Here is a 19,880-nt window from a genome sequence, read left to right as displayed (position 1 = left end):
GTGACATGGCAGGAGCATGCCATTTGAATCATTTTATGTTTAATTTCTTTTTTCATATTTAATTCAGATTCATGTACTGTATACGTACTTTGAATATGCTGTATCTATTTGAATATATTCATATTAAATTATACACATTAACTTCCAGTTTAATAAAAAGCACAACCAACATGAGGTCCTGAAGAACAGACACACAGCCCACACCTTCAAATTTGGGATTTTATTTCAAGGTTTCTGGGTTTGGCCCAGCAGATGCTACAAAGCAGATTGGACTTTCCACCACAGACTCATAGAGGAAATTAAACATCTTGGTGTTGACACTGGAGAATCTCAGCTTCTTCCATAGAGAGTGTGATCTGTCATTTCTTGTAGATCAGCAGTTCCCAACCTGTGGTCTGGTAACCCCCAAGAGCACAGGGGGTTCCTGAGGCTTTGAACAGTAAGAGCCATTGTGATTAATGTCCACACATTGTCCTGTTTTGTTGAATTAATTTGGCTTTGTGAAAGGACAGGCCTCAGCCAGGGTACAGTATCTACGGTGAGAATCTGCCCCATCCTATGGTTTCAGCATGGGGTGGGGCAGGGGGTCCGAAGCTTCCAGTAGGTGCATGAAGGGGGTCCTCAAGGAAAATAAGTTGAAAACCACTGCTCTAGATGATGTCCATGTTTTCATTGCAGTCTCGTCTGTTGTACAGCTGAACTCCACGGTATAACAAGTATAGCTCCACCAGTTCCACCTCCTCTCCCAGGATGGAAACAATACTTTCTTACTCCTAAAATCTAGTATCAATCTAGTATCAACAAACTGTTGGCTTCATGTCTGTTTTGATAGTTTGCGTCACCTCCAGCATCACTGAATCTCCAACAGTTTGGAACCAGTCCAGTCCTTCAACACCAGCTTACTCAAACATAAGAAAAAGGTTATTTATGAAACACTAAATTTATGATGACTGGTCAACAACAAAAAGTCAGAGTTCTGGTTAGAATTGTTCCTTTTAAAAAATCAACAACAAAAGTGATGTTTGTGCAAGTATTAGTACGGAAAACAAATCTACTCAACAGCAGGTTTAATTTCCTGCATCATCTCTCTGTAATGTACAGCGTTTGAACTGCATGATGATTGTATGAGCTGCTAGTCTGAACTTCGGCCAACACAAGCTGTGCAGGGTGGAAACGGTTCAGTAGTTAGAGGACAGGATACGGAGATAAGGTCAGAGGAACCACTCCCTGCCTGAAAACACTTTTCTGAGAAGAACCAAGCTATCTGCCAGGCGCACACCACCTTCCCCCCGCCCAAACCCACGCACACCACCTTCCCCCCGCCCAAACCCACGCACACCACCTTCCCCCCGCCCAAACACAACCACACCACCTCCCCCCCGCCCAAACCCACGCACACCACCTTCCCCCCGCCCAAACCCACGCACACCACCTTCCCCCCGCCCAAACCCACGCACACCACCTTCCCCCCGCCCAAACACAACCACACCACCTTCCCCCCGCCCAAACCCACGCACACCACCTTCCCCCCGCCCAAACCCACGCACACCACCTTCCCCCCGCCCAAACCCAGGCACACCACCTCCCCCCCGCCCAAACCCACGCACACCACCTCCCCCCCGCCCAAACCCAGGCACACCACCTTCCCCCCGCCCAAACCCACACACACCACCTTCCCCCCGCCCAAACCCACACACAACACCTACCCTTCACCCAAACCCTGTGTGTACCTGTCAGCATTAATGGTGGCCTGACAGATGTGCCGGTTGCCATGGTTACTCACTCACCCCCGTATCATCACAGATGATGGCTTTTCAACTTTGCTCTGATAACTATCCAGACATCTCTTTTCTTCTCTGACCCAGAGGACATGAAACTCATGATTTGCAAAAACAATCTGAAACATGGACATAGAGAGACCTCAGCAGACCTTTCCACCATGTCAGTCAGGTTAGTCGGCGTCCAGAGAAGCCGGCGGTGCTTCTGGGTGTTGCTGATGTCTGGCTCTGCCTTTGCTTGCAGAGTTTTAACTTGCACTTGGAGATGAACTGTGGGAACCGATGAAGTGTAATGAATTGTCCTTCATGGAATGATGTCCTTTTTTTTTTTTTTTACTGCCGTGCTGCCTGTTGTTTTCTGTCTTGCCACTCATGAGCAGAGATTTGTCCAGATTTCTCTAAAACTTTTGATATTCTGGACGGCAGATGATGAAACTCTAAATTCCTTCCATCACCTGGGTTCAGATCGAGGGGGGCGTTCCTCACAATCCCGCCTGTTGAAGTCCCCAGTAGAACGGGAGAGTCCCCAGAGGGAGCAAGAAAGGTGAAGATCCATGTCCCTATAGGTAGTTTCTGCAGCCGAGGATCGGACCAGGGTCCCGGTCTTCAGCTGCTGCTCAGCTCACGCCGCACTCTGTAGTGCATTCAGCTGAATTTAGCCAAAATAGGATTTGAAAATCACTATATTCTGTTTTTATTGAGGTTTTACTCAAGGTCCCAACTTCCTAGAAACAGTCAGGTTTAACAAATCTAACAATTTGATCGATTGTGGCCATTTTCTTTCTTCAGAGGTGTGATTTGAATCCGTCCAGTGATTCTGAAATCGGAGAGCTGAGTTTCTCCTCCATCTGGACTTTCTGCTTCTTTGTCTTAATTATTTCTATCCAATAGGAATAACTGTCAATCCATGAACCTTTGACTGAAATGCACAAAGATGATGTGTTTAAAATGTAAATGTCATGGTTTGGACTTTTCGTGTCTTACGTTTCCTGTTTTATTTTGTAGTTTTTCCTGTTTAGCTCCCTTATGTCTTGTTTAGCTTTTATTCCTGTTGATTTAGTTCACCTGGGTTAATTTAGTTCATTTGTTCACCTGTGTCTTGTTGTGTTCAGTGTATTTATACCCTCGGTTTCAGTTCTATGTGTGGATTCATTGTGTTAGTTACTTCCTAGTATGCCTAGTATCCAGTGGTGCAACAAATAATCCCTCCTTGACTCAGCATCTCTGTCAGCTTCTCTGCATTTGGGGCCACACCTCACCTCCACCGGCCGTGACAGTAAAGATTATTTCTGTACAAACTCCAGGTCAAATGATCTTTAAACATGATTAAAAAAGAAACCAAAAGAGTGATTGAAAAACACTTTTCAACCTTTATTCACCACGAAGAGTGATGAATGTGGCGTCAGCAGCATGTTCCAGTAAACCAGGATCAGCAAAGACTGGGAGGGTTGGGGAATGCTCCAGGAATAGCAGTTTGGATCACTCACAGGTAAACTGGTTACCTGGAAACAGGTGAGGGTCATGATTGGGTAGGAAAGGATCCCTGAAAGTCTCAGTGGTCCACAGTCAGGATAGGGGAGGTTCAGCACTTTAATTCAATTCAATTCCATTCAACTTTATTCAGATAGTGTCAAATCATGGCAATGCCATCTTAATACGCTTTACAGACAGAGAAGAAAACATAATGAAAGCCAATTCATAACAGCCTATAAAAGGAAACCAACAGATTGAGTTGGAGGTCCAACTCAATCTGAGCAAGCACACAGGCGACAGTGGGAAGGAAAAAAGAGAAAGAAGCTCAGTGTATCAGGAAACGTTAATAACTTTATTAATAAACAGTTTCAAGATGGAGTTTAATGATTCCATCCTCTCCAGACCATCCCATCAAAAGCTTCAGAATCCGGAGAAAGTTTTATTAAAAAACCTACACACAATGTCGATGACCTTTGACCCCATACGAGCAGGGGGGCTCAGGAAGACTCCAGAAAGTAAGGTCTGTTAACAGAACTGGTCTGCTAGTTAAAACCCATCCCGCCCGGTGCTAGCAGGTCGACCCGATGAAGCAGAGAGGTTCATTTTATCTGAACCTGTATTTAACCAGAAAAGATAAAATGTCCTGAAGACAGAAACTCTCCAAAGTAACAACAAACTTTTGGTTTCACTGTTGGCGACAGGATCTAGTACAGGGGTCGGCAACCCAAAATGTTGAAAGAGTCAAATTGGACCAAAAAAACAAAAAACAAATATATCCGGAGCCGCAAAAAATTAAAAGCCTTATATAAGCCTTATCATAAAGGCAACACATGCTTTATGTATCTATATTAGCTATATTAGCCTACTATCAAAATGACTAAGTTGGCTACAAATACATAATGAGCCTTAATGATAAAATGTTTATTTTCCCTGCAGCGCATCTGTTGTACAATGCCGCCTCATGTTTAACTTCATTACAATATTAATGAATTATGTTTCGTTGCATTGATCAAATTAAAACAATGCAATAAAGAAATCTGATTTTTTTATGTCATTTTTATTTTTAAGAATTTGAAAAAACCAAAAAAATTGGTAACAAACAGAGCGCAAAAAAACGCTGCCTGCATTTATAAAAATAAACCAAGAAATCAAATTAATAGTTTGATTACTGTGCAATGCCAAGCAAGTCAGTACAAGGATAAAACGCAGCAGCATCCTCTTCTCTTTTGACACGCAACCAACGCAGCTATCCTCCGACCTGAGCACCATTACCAAGTGTCATTCCAGATATATACTGACAAAAATTACTGTTATTTGTGTTTTTTGTGGACGAATGGGATCAGTAATTAGATAAACTTGGCATATGTAGTTGCCAGGCAACGGAGAACTGGAGCACTATGGGTAAATCTCAATAGGTCGTCTCATTTTACTGGCAGTAAGCACACTTTGATGTGTGCAGACGATGTGGAACACTTTGTAGCTTATGTAGTCTGCATAGTTAGAGGTGTGCAGACCCTGAATTGAGACACACCCTCAGTCTCTAGATGACGTCTGTCGGGGGCCTTTCTGTTATCAGTGGGCGGTTTCCTGCGTGTGAAGAACTGGAAGTCCTGGATGAACTGGAACAGAAAGACCTGGCTGCACACCAGGCTGAGCTGATTGGCTTCCTGCCTTTGTGTCCGACTCCTTCCTTTCATTCAGTCAGTTTGGATATTTGTTCTTCACACATGTACAACTGAACCTCAGCTCTGGGGGTTCTAAAGCAGAAATGTAGTTAAAAAATTCCCCTGATCCGACTCCTGTGTAGCATCACTAACATGACTTCATATGAAGCTGAAGAGAATCTGATGGGAAACTGAAACAAACCGGAAAGACAGGATACAGATCCGAGTTTCCACAAGAGTCTGCAAACCGGAAACCTCTGATCATCGTCATCACGTTTCCTCCGAAACCATGGACCAACAGAGACATAACGATAGCAGGAAAAGCCTCTTCGCATCCCAACATCCCCACGTTAACAGTTGTAGATTAATATGTTGGAGAACATCCATCATCTCTGCAGGAAAACTTTGTATAACAGGCCGTGTGAAATGTCTTCAAACTCAGACAAGATATCCCAACAAGTTCTTAGAGTTGGTGTAAATGTGAATCCACAGAAAGCTGAAGTGGGTCTCGGGATTAGACGGAAAAATATTAAGATTAAAAAAAAAAAAAAAAAGGTTAAAATGAATCAAAACAAGCGATTCTGATTCTGTCTGCAATGAAGACAGAATCAGAATGAACTCTGGTTAAATGAATATTTATTAAGGATTCCTTCATCTGGATCAAAGACCAAACATCTCAGATTCAGAACCATAGAAACCCAGTTCTGTTGTCCTCCGTCCGCCACGTTGGACCAGCAGCTGCACGTCCAGTTTTCAGCTCTGTCCATGCAGCCGACCTCCTGCAGCTTCACGGAGTACAAACCGCCACTGATCCGAGATGGAAATGTTCAGAGAGGAGGGCTACAAATGCATTATTAATGTATAACCTGAGAGAATATTAACCCCTAAACCTCCACAAGCATCCCTATATATATATATATAGTTATATATAGTTCTCTGACAAAAGCTGTCAGTCACACAAAGAGGGATCCAACAGCAGACTGGCAGAGACCGAAGGAGGACCAGGACCAGTTTATTAGAGATTTAAGAGTCCATTATGATCCAGTCCAGGGAGTTCTCTCTAGGAGGAGGGGAAGGTTAGTGTGGATCTAGAAAAGGGTTAAACTAGGAGATGGCAGCTACTCTGATCCAGAGGGGGTCCAGTAGTCGGAGGGAAGTTGAAGAATTAGTGTCCAGCTGTGGGGACAAGTGTCCGGGACGTTGGCCAGGTAAGCAGGCAGCTCAGCGAGAGCTGCTGGAAAAGCATGGCAGATGGAGAAAACACTGATGCTGAGAGGAAACTGACACTCCTGGAACGGCGACACAGAACTAATGAGACAAGCAGCAAAGATCAGAGCTCCTGCAAGTCCTTCTGAAGTGCTGCAGGTGTCTTCAGTCCAGCCTGAGCCTCCAGGAAGCCTGCTCAGCCTCACCTACAAGACAGAACACACACCAATCTTTCCACCAACCACAGAGCTTAAACGGTCCAATCAGGAGCAGCCAGAGACCAACCGGCGAGCAGAAAGCTCTGAAAGTGTCTGAAAAGGAAAGTAAAGCTCCTTTCTGTCTGGAATGAAGCCCAGATGATGTTTGTGATGCACAGCGGCACCAAACAGCTGCCGAGGTGGTTTAGTGAGGATAGCAGGTAAGTAGTCCATCAGTTCAGGTCTGATGGACGATGAGATCCTCAGACGTACGTCGGAGACCAGATGGTCTCTGAGGAAAGAAGCAGAGAAGCCGCCACATGGAACAACACGGATGATGTGAGAAAAGTCCTCGCAAGGAGTCTCAGCTCAGGAGGATCCAGGACAGAGAATCCTGAGCTGGAATGGTCAGAAACTCATGGCCTGGCGAGGCGGCGTCGTTGACCCCGTCACGGGATACAAGTCAGTTCTAAAGCTCTGATTGGTTGATCCTAAAAGCCAGATGTTAATACAGCTTTGGTGAAAATGATGTGTGTGTGGGGTCTCTAACCTCTACTTAGTGTGTATTTCTGATTAATATTTACATAAAACAATCTGTTAAATGATTAAACTTTACAATGATTGTACAAACCGGGTGAAAGCCAGACCACAGTTTTCCAACGCTGATCGTTCCGTCTGTCTGCCCGCCATGCCGCTGGGTTTTACACTTAAACTCCATTCTGTGTACATTTGACGTTTTACCTGTCGCAACAACATCAGGATTTGAAGAATATTTTCAGAATTTGGCGTCTAGCAGCAACTCTGCACTGAATCTAGGAATCTGGTCCAGGAGGTTTTTTTATTTAACTAAATAAGCAGCAGGTGAGGAAATCAGGTGACAAGAAAAGGAAGTGAAACTAAAGAGGATAAACATGAGAACAGGGCAGGAAGGTGAGGTATGAAGGAACCACAAGACATCCTCCAGCAGGCATGTTGGGAACCTGCCGCTGCTGTCTGCGAGCAGAAACAGCTTCCTGTCCTGCAGCGTCTCCTCATCGGGAAGGAAACACTTCCTTCCATGTTCTGCCTGAATAAACAGAGAAGACTGCCAGAGCTTCCCGCTTTGTTTTATTCCTCCGCTCAGAACAGGGTGCTTTCATTTCCACCACAACCACCCAGGTTTTACAGGAAGAAACGGAGCTGGAGCTCAGCTCAGAGGAACAACACCGACGACATCCATGCACACCAGACTGAAGGAAACTCCGCTGATCATCATGAGAAGGAACATTTAAAGCCACTAGAGATGGAGCTTCTCCATCAGAGCTTCAGGAAACACAACATCAGTAAAAAACATGCTTGTTGGAAGACTGAGTCCAGGAAAAAAGTCCTCCCACTTCACCGTGTCCTCACACTCACTCACACACACACACACACACACACACAGCTGACTGCTGATGGTCTGAACGTTGCTGTGCTCTAGAAACCGTCCTCAGGAGGGTCAAACATGGACGTGGTCCTGAACGAGACCTCGGGGGACATTATAAAAGGTCCAGCAGCTGAAGTCCTGGCTGATGGTCTGCTGGGGGGACGTGGAACTGCAACAGGACGCCTCGGTGGACCACAGAACCGTCTGCACTCTGCCGCCCCCTCCTGGTCCGCTCTACGAACTGCTGCTGAGTCTGCGGCGCAGCAGCGAGGCCGGCTTGCTGTCCGTGTCCTCCACATCACTCTCACACTGCCTCTGCAGAAAAACATCATGTCAGTCGTTGTTTACATCTGTCTGCACCTAAATATCTTCACTTTTATCCAGCTAGACTGGCAGTCCCAGTGGGAATACAGCCGGATCTCTGTCCCCTCCACATCAGACAAGCCTCCTCTCTGTCCATTGTTAAAACTCATCTTAAAACCTATTTTTATTCTTTGGCCTTTAACCCAACGTAAGACAGTTTCCGGTCAGTGTGGTGTAGTTTATTTTTATTGTTGGTTTTTACTTACTATTTATTTAGTTTGTTTTATTGTTTTAATTCCGTATTCCTTGTATGACCTGTGGTTTTAGTGTTATTTATTTGCATTTGAACTGTTTTATTCTGTTTTTATTTTGGCTGATTGTGTACAGCACTTTGTTTCTACTCTGGTTGTTTTAAAGGGCTTTATAAATAAAGCTGAGTTGAGAATTCAAACCATTTTCTACTTTTACCAGAACATTAACAGCATGTCATATGTGGACACCGAGACACTGGAGAATGAGCTGATTTAGAATCTAAAATGTTGGAACAGGAGAAACAAAAAGCTGGAAAGGTTATTGGTATGAATAAAAAACGTGAAGGCGCATCGGACAACATGACTGAGTAAAGAAGCAGCATTTTAAAGAGGATCTCAGATGGACAGAGCTTCACCAGTCTCTGACAAGCTGAGTCTGAAAAATGTTCCTCATCATACAGAGATTCGGAGAATCTGGGGGAATCTCTGTATGCATGGGACATTAAAAGCAGACATGGTTCTACTGGAAACCAGTGCATGGACTCAGGAAGCTTCCAGAAACCAGTGTGAACCCAGCTCAGGCTGAAATCCACACATGCAGGTTAAAGCTCCATCATATGTGAAGAGGATCCAGAAACACGCCGTCTTCTCTGGACCAAAGCTCATTTAAAATGTTCTGAGTGGAAACCTGGATGAAGATGTGGAATAGTTTGTGGACAGCATGGACAGCGTGTCCTGCAGACTAAAGAGGAGAGGGAGCATCCAGCTTGTTATCAGCCTGCATCTCTGATGGGATGGGGTTGCATTAGTGCCGATGGCGTGGGCAGCTTCCACATCTGGGAAGCTCCATCAATGCTGAAACATCTGCTCCCATCCAGACAACGTCTCTTTCAGGGAAGACCTTGCAGGTTCCACCATGCTGGACCACATCCTGATGGTGGAACAGGAGAACTGGTCCAGACCTTCCACCAGTACAAACCATCACAGAAGCAATTTTCTCAGCTCTGATATGTTGGGAATAAAATTTGGCTTGCTGGGAATTGGGAATGTTTCACACGGAGACGGAGCCAGCAGGACTGGAGTCTACATGAAGACGTTTTCACCTGTAGTGGATCTGGATCTTTGGCCCCCTTACACAGCAGCCTCAGATTCACCAGCCGGTTGCACATCCAAACCATGTTGTAGGACATCTGGAGGACGTGAAAGCACAGTTCACACTGAGTTGGGATTTGGAGATGTTTTTAACCGTAAAGACATGAAGGATGGAAACATATGGTGAATCTGTTTCATGTTGAGCCTTGTCAGTTCTGATTCGACATATTTCAGGTGAAAACTCCACCTCGCTGATGTCCTTCCAGAAAAAACTCACCTTCCATTTCCTTCTGGCGTTGAACTTCTTAAAGTTCTTCATGTTGATGGAGGATCGATTCCTGTTGGCAGCCTGCTGGCGTGTGATTGGCTGAAAGAGAACACAGAGTAAGCGGCAGGATGGGGTGAAGAGGAGGAAGGTGCTGGGAGGAGGAAGATCTGCGGCCACCTTTATCCAGGGATGATGCAGACAGTCCTCCGCCGTCATCCTCTCTCTGGAAAACAGAAAAAAATCATCATGTCTGCTTCACTCTGAACACAGTTCTCTTCAGCAGCCTGGAACCAGATGGACCATCAGCTTCTTCATCAGTCGTCATGGTTACAGATGTTGTAAAGAGGGCCAAACAGCGGCATGAAGGACTGGAGTTGGGACATCAGACTCTGAGGTTCAGATTGGGTTTGCTTGTTGTCCAAAGAGGTTCTAAACGCAGGTTAGGAGGCGGAACCTTCTGTTGGCAGACCCCTCTATGGGATCAGACATCTCATGTTGCACATGTTACACGTCCCATGATGCACTGGGAGACGTCCCACGATGCACTGGTTCTAGTTTTGGTGATTCCTTCATGGTTGTGGTTCTGATGCAGGTTTTCCTTCCTGGTTCTGGTCCTGATGGAAGTTCGTCTCTGCACCGCCTCTTTCTGCAGCTCGTGGATCTGTTTACAACTGGACTGATGTGGACGGTGGAACGGACACTTAAGTTGACTTTGTTGTGAATTGATGTGAATGAGAGGAAGAAAGAGGAGTCGAGATGAGACGAGTCGAGAGTCGAGACAAGTCGAGAGATGAGACGAGTCGAGAGTCGAGACAAGTCGAGAGATGAGACAAGTCGAGTCGAGACAAGTCGAGAGACGAGACAAGTCGAGTCGAGACAAGTCGAGAGACGAGACAAGTCGAGTCGAGAGACGAGACAAGTCAAGACAAGTCGAAAGACGAGACAAGTCGAGAGATGAGACGAGACAAGTCAAGACAAGTCGAAAGACGAGACAAGTCGAGAGATGAGACGAGACAAGTCAAGACAAGTCGAAAGACGAGACAAGTCGAGAGATGAGACGAGACAAGTCGAGACAAGTCGAGAGACGAGACAAGACAAGTCGAGACAAGTCGAGAGACGAGACAAGTCGAGAGACGAGACAAGTCGAGAGATGAGACAAGTCGAGAGATGAGACAAGTCGAGACAAGTCGAGAGATGAGACGAGTCGAGAGACGAGACGAGTCGAGACAAGTCGAGACGAGACAAGTCGAGAGATGAGACGAGTCGAGACGAGACGAGTCGAGACAAGTCGAGACGAGACAAGTCGAGAGACGAGACGAGTTGAGACGACAAGTCGAGACGAGACAAGTCGAGAGATGAGACGAGTCGAGAGACGAGTCGAGACAAGTCGAGACGAGACAAGTCGAGACGAGTCGAGAGACGAGACGAGTCGAGAGACGAGTCGAGACGAGAAGAGTCGAGAGATGAGACGAGACGAGAAGAGTCGAGAGATGAGACGAGACAAGTCAAGAGACGAGAAGTCGAGAGACGAGACAAGTCGAGAGATGAGACGAGTCGAGAGACGAGACGAGTCGAGAGACGAGACGAGTCGAGATGAGACAAGTCGAGAGACGAGACGAGTCGAGACGAGTCGAGATGAGACAAGTCGAGACGAGTCGAGAGACGAGACGAGTCGAGAGACGAGACAAGTCGAGAGATGAGACGAGTCGAGAGACGAGACGAGTCGAGACGAGACAAGTCGAGAGACGAGACAAGTCGAGAGATGAGACAAGTCGAGACAAGACAAGTCGAGAGACGAGACAAGTCGAGAGACGAGACAAGTCGAGAGATGAGACGAGTCGAGACGAGACAAGTCGAGAAGAGTCGAGAGATGAGACGAGTTGAGAGATGAGACGAGACAAGTCGAGAGACGAGACAAGTCGAGAGACGAGACAAGTCGAGAGACGAGACCAGTCGAGAGATGAGACGAGTCGAGAGACGAGACGAGTCGAGATGAGACAAGTCGAGAGACGAGACAAGTCGAGAGACGAGACGAGTCGAGATGAGACGAGTCGAGAGACGAGTCGAGAGACGAGACAAGTCGAGAGACGAGACCAGTCGAGAGATGAGACGAGTCGAGAGACGAGACGAGTCGAGATGAGACAAGTCGAGAGACGAGACAAGTCGAGAGACGAGACGAGTCGAGATGAGACAAGTCGAGACGAGTCGAGAGACGAGACAAGTCGAGAGACGAGACAAGTCGAGAGACGAGACAAGTCGAGAGATGAGACGAGTCGAGAGACGAGACGAGTCGAGACGAGACAAGTCGAGAGACGAGACAAGTCGAGAGACGAGACAAGTCGAGACGAGACAAGTCGAGAGACGAGACAAGACAAGTCGAGAGACGAGACAAGTCGAGAGACGAGACGAGTCGAGACGAGACGAGTCGAGACGAGACAAGTCGAGAGACGAGACAAGTCGAGACGAGACAAGTCGAGACGAGACAAGTCGAGAGACGAGACAAGTCGAGACAAGATAAGATGAGAGACGAGACAAGTCGAGAGACGAGACAAGTCGAGACAAGATAAGTCGAGAGACGAGACAAGTCGAGTCGAGAGACGAGACTAGTCAGGACAAGTCGAAAGACGAGACAAGTCGAGAGATGAGACGAGACAAGTCGAGACAAGTCGAGACAAGTCGAGAGACGAGACAAGTCGAGAGATGAGAAGTCGAGACAAGTCAAGAGACGAAACGAGTCGAGACGAGACAAGTCGAGAGACGAGACAAGTCGAGAGACGAGACAAGTCAAGACAAGTCGAAAAACGAGACAAGTCGAGAGATGAGACGAGACAAGTCGAGAGATGAGACAAGTCGAGACAAGTCAAGAGACGAGACGAGTCGAGAGACGAGACAAGTCAAGACAAGTCGAAAAACGAGACAAGTCGAGAGATGAGACGAGACAAGTCGAGAGATGAGACAAGTCGAGAAAAGTCGAGAGATGAGACAAGTCGAGAGATGAGACAAGTCGAGACAAGTCGAGAGACAAGACAAGTCGAGAGATGAGACGATCAAGAGATGAGACGAGTCGAGACGAGTCGAGTCGAGATGAGACAAGTTGAGAGACGAGACGAGTCGAGAGACGAGACGAGTTGAGACGACACAAGTGGAGAGATGAGATGAGACAAGTCGAGACAAGTCGAGAGACGAGACGAGTCGAGAGACGAGTCGAGTTGAGACGACACAAGTCGAGACGAGACAAGTCGAGAGATGAGACGAGTCGAGAGATGAGACGAGTTGAGAGATGAGACGAGACAAGTCGAGAGACGAGACAAGTCGAGAGACGAGACGAGTCGAGAGACGAGACGAGTCGAGACGAGACAAGTCGAGACGAGACAAGTCGAGACGAGACGAGACAAGTCGAGACAAGTTGAGAGACGAGACAAGTCAAGTCGAGAGACGAGACAAGTCGAGAGACGAGACTAGTCGAGACGAGACGAGTCGAGACGAGACAAGTCGAGACGAGTCGAGGGATGAGACAAGACGAGACAAGTCGAGACGAGACAAGTCAAGAGATGAGACAAGTCGAGACAAGTCGAGATACGAGACGAGTCGAGAGATGAGACAAGTCGAGAGACGAGACGAGTCGAGAGACGAGACGAGTCGAGATCTGAGACGAGTCGAGACGAGACAAGTCGAGACGAGACAAGTCAAGAGATGAGACAAGTCGAGACAAGTCGAGATACGAGACGAGTCGAGACAAGTCGAGATACGAGACGAGTCGAGAGATGAGACAAGTCGAGAGACGAGACGAGTCGAGAGATGAGACGAGTCGAGAGCCGAGACGAGTCGAGACGAGACAAGTCGAGAGACGAGACAAGTCGAGACGAAACGAGTCGAGACGAGACAAGTCAAGAGATTAAACAAGTCGAGTCGAGAGACGAGACAAGTCAAGACAAGTCGAAAGACGAGACAAGTCCAGAGATGAGACTAGACAAGTCGAGACAAGTCGAGAGATGAGACGAGTCGAGAGACGAGACGAGTCGAGAGATGAGACAAGTCGAGACAAGTTGAGAGACGAGACGAGTCGAGAGACGAGACGAGTTGAGACGACACAAGTGGAGAGATGAGACGAGACAAGTCGAGAGACTAGACAAGTCGAGAGATGAGAAAAGTCGAGACAAGTCGAGAGACGAGACGAGTCGAGAGACGAGACGAGTTGAGACGACACAAGTCGAGACGAGACAAGTCGAGAGATGAGACGAGTCGAGAGATGAGACGAGTTGAGAGATGAGACGAGACAAGTCGAGAGACGAGACGAGTCGAGAGACGAGACGAGTCGAGAGACGAGACGAGTCGAGAGACGAGACGAGACGAGTCGAGACGAGACGAGACGAGTCGAGACGAGACAAGTCGAGAGACGAGACAAGTCGAGACGAGACAAGTCAAGAGATGAGACAAGTCGAGACAAGTCGAGATACGAGACGAGTCGAGAGATGAGACAAGTCGAGAGACGAGACGAGTCGAGAGCTGAGACGAGTCGAGAGACGAGACGAGTTGAGACGAGACAAGTCGAGACGAGACAAGTCAAGAGATGAGACAAGTCGAGACAAGTCGAGATACGAGACGAGTCGAGAGATGAGACAAGTCGAGAGACGAGACGAGTCGAGAGCCGAGACGAGTCGAGACGAGACAAGTCGAGACGAGACAAGTCGAGACGAGTCGAGAGACGAGACAAGTCGAGACAAGACAAGTCGAGGGATGAGACAAGTCGAGACAAGAGACGAGACGAGTCGAGAGACGAGACGAGACGAAACGAGAGACAAGACGAGACAAGTCGAGTCGAGACAAGATGAGTCGAGTCGAGACAAGACAAGAGTCGAGTCAAGACGAGACAGGACGGGACGAGACGGGACGGGACGAGACAAGGACAGGATGAGATGATGTGTAGAAAAACTCACTCTGGACTTTTCACCAGGAGTTTCTGGATGAAATCTTTGGCCATGGAACTGGTCATTCTGAAGTAGTGGCCGTTAAACTCGTATTTCATGGCATTGATGTTCGTTAGAGTCTCTTCATCCGTCTCCCCTTGGAACGGCGACAGTCCACTCAGTCTGCAGGCAGAAAACAGCATGACTGAGGGGACATCGTGTCCTCATCGCAGTGATGAACTCAACATGCAGATCTTTGGAGTCCAGCTCTACTCTGAGACGTTTCTGCACCAACTTAGATTTTCAGACAAAGTGACGTTTCATCCACATGATGTTGCAACCAGTATCTGTTTCCACAGAAACCAGAAACTCTTTGGAGGACTTACAGGATGTAGGTGATGACTCCGATGCTCCTGCAGGGACAGAGAAAGAGGACATTGTGTTAAAGAGGACTTTACACCAGGACAAAGCTACAGAGTTCCTGATTCTAATCTTCACACATCTTCCGTTTCACTGGCGGATCAGATGTTTTCCTCTCCGCCTGCTAGACTGTACAGCCAGGGACTGCTCAACACCTGGAAACACCTGAAACACCTGGAAACGCCTGGAAACACCTGGGAATACCAGGAAATACCAGAAAACTCCTGGAAACTCCTGGAAACTCCTGAAAATGCCTGAAAACACCTGAAAACACCTGGAAGCACCTGAAACAGCTGAAACGCCTGGAAATGCCTGGAAACAGCTGGAAATACCAGGAAACTCCTGGAAACGCCCGAAAATACCTGAAAACGCCTGGAAACACCTGAAACAGCTGAAACGCCTGGAAATGCCTGGAAACAGCTGGAAATACCAGGAAACTCCTGGAAACGCCCAAAAATACCTGAAAACGCCTGAAACAGCTGAAACACCTGGAAATGCCTGGAAACTCCTGGAGACGCCTGAAAACGCCTCGAAACACCTGAAACACCTGAAAAGACCTGGAAACATATGACTTGTACATAAATAACGGAGTTAAAAACAGCAAAGGACAAACGGTGCAGTATCTATTTCGGTTAGTCTCTGACACTTGCTGCGCATGGCGAGATTTTTGTAGATATTTTAAACTTAGACAAACAGATGGCAGCGCTGGGAAGCCGTGGCGGAGAGGATGAGAAGCATCGGTGTCACTCCTTCCTGTTGCAGGACATGTTGTTTATGTATGCAGAGGAGAGGAGACAAAACAACTCATGTTTTAAGGTCCCATTTTATGTCAAATTACCTTTCTAAAGGTTTTCTAACCGTTATGTGTCCTCATAACCCGCGGGTCCCCAAATACGGTCCTCAAGTTCTACTATCCTGCAACCTTTAGATCAGGGGTGTCCAAAGTCGGTCCTCGATGGCCGCCGCCCTGCTCCAACACACCTGGCGTCCATTAAATGGATTAAACAGTCAAAGTTCTGCACAATCACTGCTTCATTTGAGTGAAGTGTTTTGGAGCAGGGATACATGGAAAACCTGCTTTAGATGCCACCTTTTTTCACACCTGAATGAAATCAATCCGTGCGTTTACATGGGAGTTTTAAATCCTGTTTAATTCCAAATAAAAGTTAATAAAAATGACTATGTAAACACTTAATTCCTAATGCTAATTTCTATTCGGAATTAAGTTTAATTCTGATGTAAGTGTCTGGTTTTTTCGCATTTTAATTCCTAACTATTTAACTCCTCTGTCATGTAAACCTTCATTCTGCTCTAAGTTAACTCCGGTCGTTCTGAGCATGCTCGTTACCTTGTCCTGTCCTGATGACGCGCCTTGTTTTACCTCCCGTGTTCGGTGGTCTATCTTTCTTCTCCTTCTCAGTTGCTGCAAAAAGTGAAGTAGTATGCTCGTGTTGAGCTGCTACTTCACATTTATAATAAAATAGCGGAGAAACTGGTTCTTATTATGTAGTTTTTACGAGTTACGACTGAAAAGACGAGAAGCAGGGAGCCAACTTAGTTTATTTCCGATATCGACATACGTCACATGCACCCTCTGTCCAATCAGAACCCTTCCCAACCCGCCGCCCTGAAGAGGAATTAAGTGAGGACGTGTTTCATGTAAACGTTTATTCTGAATTATTATCTTCATGTAAACTCGTAGGAAAATATGTTTTTTTCAAATTATTTAATTCCGAATGAGTCATTCATTCATTTTCCAAACCGCTTAATCCAATTCAGGGTCACGAGGAAGCTGGAACCTATCCCAGCTGGCTTTGGGCGAAAGGCAGGGTACACCCTGGACAGCTCGCCAGTCCATCGCAGGGCCACACAGAGACAAACAACCACTCACACCTAGGGGCAATTTAGAGTAACCAATTAACCTAACATGCATGTCTTTGGACGGTGGGAGGAAGCCGGAGTACCCAGAGAGAACCCACGCATACACGGGGAGAACATGCAAACTCCACACAGAAAGGCCACTGACCAAACCTTGCCCCAGCCAAAGATCGAACCAGTGACCATCATAATTCCGATTTATTAATTCCAAATTAAAAAACATCATGTAACCAAAGCCAATGGCTCGTTACCAGGCCTCTGTGGAACTGGATGACATGCGGATGAGATGGATCAGTCATTTGATTCAGGTGTTGGAGAACAGTAAAAGTTGCAGGATGGTAGATCTGGAGGTCCAAAGTTGGGGGCCCCCACCATTGTCTGTGTATTAGACCCCACCTACTTTGTCCTACTTTGCCAGCAGGTGCCAGCAGATGAGATCCTTCCCTTTGTCACTTCAGGAAGGGAAATAACAAGTAGCTGAGTCTGCAGTCTGTATTCACCGAGTGGAGCCAGCTAACGCTGCATGCTACCCTGAGAGGGGCGTGGAGTGGGTGTAGAACGGCACCGCTCATGAATATGTAAAGTTCTGGCCGGTTGTCAGTAGATATATGTGAAAACAAAGTAGCTGGACCTCTGACACCCAGATGAGGTTGTTGAAAAAAATTCATAACGCTGGAACTTTAGAATAAAATGAACAATTTCATCCATAAAACCAGTGTTGGGTGGACTGAAAGGCCTGAAAGGCCTGAAAGGCCTGAGAAGCAGGTGTTTGTAAAAGTCCATAAATAAAATCCTGGCATGTTGTGGTGTGAAAGCGTGACACTTGCATCCTCAACGCCACATCTGGCTGTGTATGGAGGGAGTTTGTCCGACACCAGGTCACACTGTACTCCTTGCATTTGCACAATACTGACGGTAGCGCCACTGGTTTGTGGTTGTTTGTGTTAGGTTGTGTTGTTTGTGTTAGGGGACACATCCATAGACGGGGTAGGGCAAGTCCAGTTCGTTGGTGTGCTGCAGAAAAAACTGGTGAGCTGTTCTGGACAGGGGGCGGATTGTAAAGAGGCGACCACGAGGGTTGGGTGGCTCGGACCATCATGGTGTTTAAACCCTGTTATAGTCCCTCGCACCGCCGGATGTTAACTTCCTGTCAACCTCACTCCTAAAGTTACTGTTGGCAGGCTTGGTCTTTACTGAACATCTCCAGCTCCCTCCCCCCAGACTCGTCCCCTCCCCCTAGACTCCTTCCCTCCCCCCAGACTCGTCCCCTCCCCCAGACTCCTTCCCTCCCCCCAGACTCGTCCCCTCCCCCCAGACTCCTTCCCTCCCCCCAGACTCCTTCCCTCCCCCTAGACTCCTTCCCTCCCCCCAGACTCCGTCCCCTCCCCCAGACTCCTTCCCTCCCCCCAGACTCGTCCCCTCCCCCCAGACTCCTTCCCTCCCCCTAGACTCCTTCCCTCCCCCGAGACTCGTCCCCTCCCCCGAGACTCGTCCCCTCCCCCGAGACTCGTCCCCTCCCCCGAGACTCGTTCCCTCCCCCGAGACTCGTCCCCTCCCCCGAGACTCCTTCCCTCCCCCAGACTCGTCCCCTCCCCCGAGACTCCTTCCCTCCCCCAGACTCGTCCCCTCCCCCTAGACTCGTCCCCTCCCCCTAGACTCCTTCCCTCCCCCCAGACTACTTCCCTCCCCCCAGACTACTTCCCTCCCCCCAGACTCCTTCCCTCCCCCTAGACTCCTTCCCTCCCCCGAGACTCGTCCCCTCCCCCTAGACTCCTTCCCTCCCCCAGACTCGTCCCCTCCCCCTAGACTCGTTCCCTCCCCCTAGACTCGTCCCCTCCCCCTAGACTCCTTCCCTCCCCCCAGACTCGTCCTCTCCCCCTAGACTCGTCCCCTCCCCCTAGACTCCTTCCCTCCCCCCAGACTACTTCCCTCCCCCCAGACTCCTTCCCTCCCCCTAGACTCCTTCCCTCCCCCGAGACTCGTCCCCTCCCCCGAGACTCGTCCCCTCCCCCCAGACTCCTTCCCTCCCCCCAGACTCGTCCCCTCCCCCTAGACTCGTCCCCTCCCCGTAGACTCCTTCCCTCCCCCCAGACTACTTCCCTCCCCCTAGACTCCTTCCCTCCCCCGAGACTCGTCCCCTCCCCCGAGACTCGTCCCCTCCCCCTAGACTCCTTCCCTCCCCCTAGACTCGTCCCCTCCCCCTAGACTCCTTCCCTCCCCCTAGACTCGTCCCCTCCCCCTAGACTCCTTCCCTCCCCCCAGACTACTTCCCTCCCCTGAGACTCGTCCCCTCCCCCAAGACTCGTTCCCTCCCCCTAGACTCGTTCCCTCCCCCTAGACTCGTTCCCTCCCCCTAGACTCGATTCCTCCCCCCCAGACTCGTTCCCTCCCCCCAGACTTCTTCCCTCCCCCCAGACTCCTTCCCTCCCCCCCAGACTCCTTCCCTCCCCCCCAGACTCCTTCCCTCCCCCCAGACTCGTTCCCTCCCCCTAGACTCGATTCCTCCCCCCCAGACTCGATTCCTCCCCCCCAGACTCGTTCCCTCCCCCCAGACTTCTTCCCTCCCCCCAGACTCCTTCCCTCCCCCCCAGACTCCTTCCCTCCCCCCCAGACTCCTTCCCTCCCCCCAGACTCGTTCCCTCCCCCTAGACTCGTTCCCTCCCCCCCAGACTCGTTCCCTCCCCCTAGACTCGTTCCCTCCCCCCCAGACTCGTTCCCTCCCTCTAGACTCGTTCCCTCCCCCCAGACTAGATTCCTCACCCTAGACTCGTTCCCTCCCCCCAGACTAGATTCCTCACCCCAGACTCGTTCCCTAGTAAAAACTCTGTTTTCTTCCAAGCGGAGCTTCAAAGAGTTCGTAAGGAACTCGCAGTTTGTCAGTTGGGGCTCATATTTTCCCATCTGCAGGATGATGTTGGGGTCTGAGCAGCCAAGGGGTGGGGGTGGTTTTGAAATGCATGCATTGGTGACGTTACCATAACACAGTATGGTTATGGTAACCCCCCCCCTGCATGTTCTATAGGCAACCCTACTTTAAC

At 48.5% G+C, this 19,880-nt stretch overlaps 1 protein-coding gene across 2 annotated transcripts in view; it reads right to left on the bottom strand.

Annotated features, from left to right (window-relative positions):
- Positions 1-7,258: 7,258 nt before the first annotated feature.
- LOC306770135 (death-associated protein kinase 2) overlaps positions 7,259-19,880 on the bottom strand; it is a 28,133-nt gene continuing 15,511 nt past the window's right edge. For both annotated transcript variants that reach the window (XM_079258951.1, XM_079258950.1), the window contains exons 7-12: positions 14,931-14,957; positions 14,575-14,727; positions 9,815-9,860; positions 9,647-9,736; positions 9,381-9,467; positions 7,259-8,038 (exon numbers count right to left, since the gene is read on the bottom strand). In XM_079258951.1, the coding sequence (XP_079115077.1) occupies positions 7,958-8,038; positions 9,381-9,467; positions 9,647-9,736; positions 9,815-9,860; positions 14,575-14,727; positions 14,931-14,957 (484 nt within the window). In that variant the 3' untranslated portion in view covers positions 7,259-7,957. The remainder of the gene's footprint in view (positions 8,039-9,380; positions 9,468-9,646; positions 9,737-9,814; positions 9,861-14,574; positions 14,728-14,930; positions 14,958-19,880) is intronic.

The sequence above is a fragment of the Telmatherina bonti genome (genome assembly GCF_933228915.1).
Source record: "Telmatherina bonti genome assembly, chromosome: 19".
Classification (NCBI taxonomy): Eukaryota; Metazoa; Chordata; class Actinopteri; order Atheriniformes; family Telmatherinidae; genus Telmatherina; species Telmatherina bonti.
Note: the sequence above shows the minus strand (reverse complement) of the source record. Positions and strands in the feature narration are given on the sequence as shown.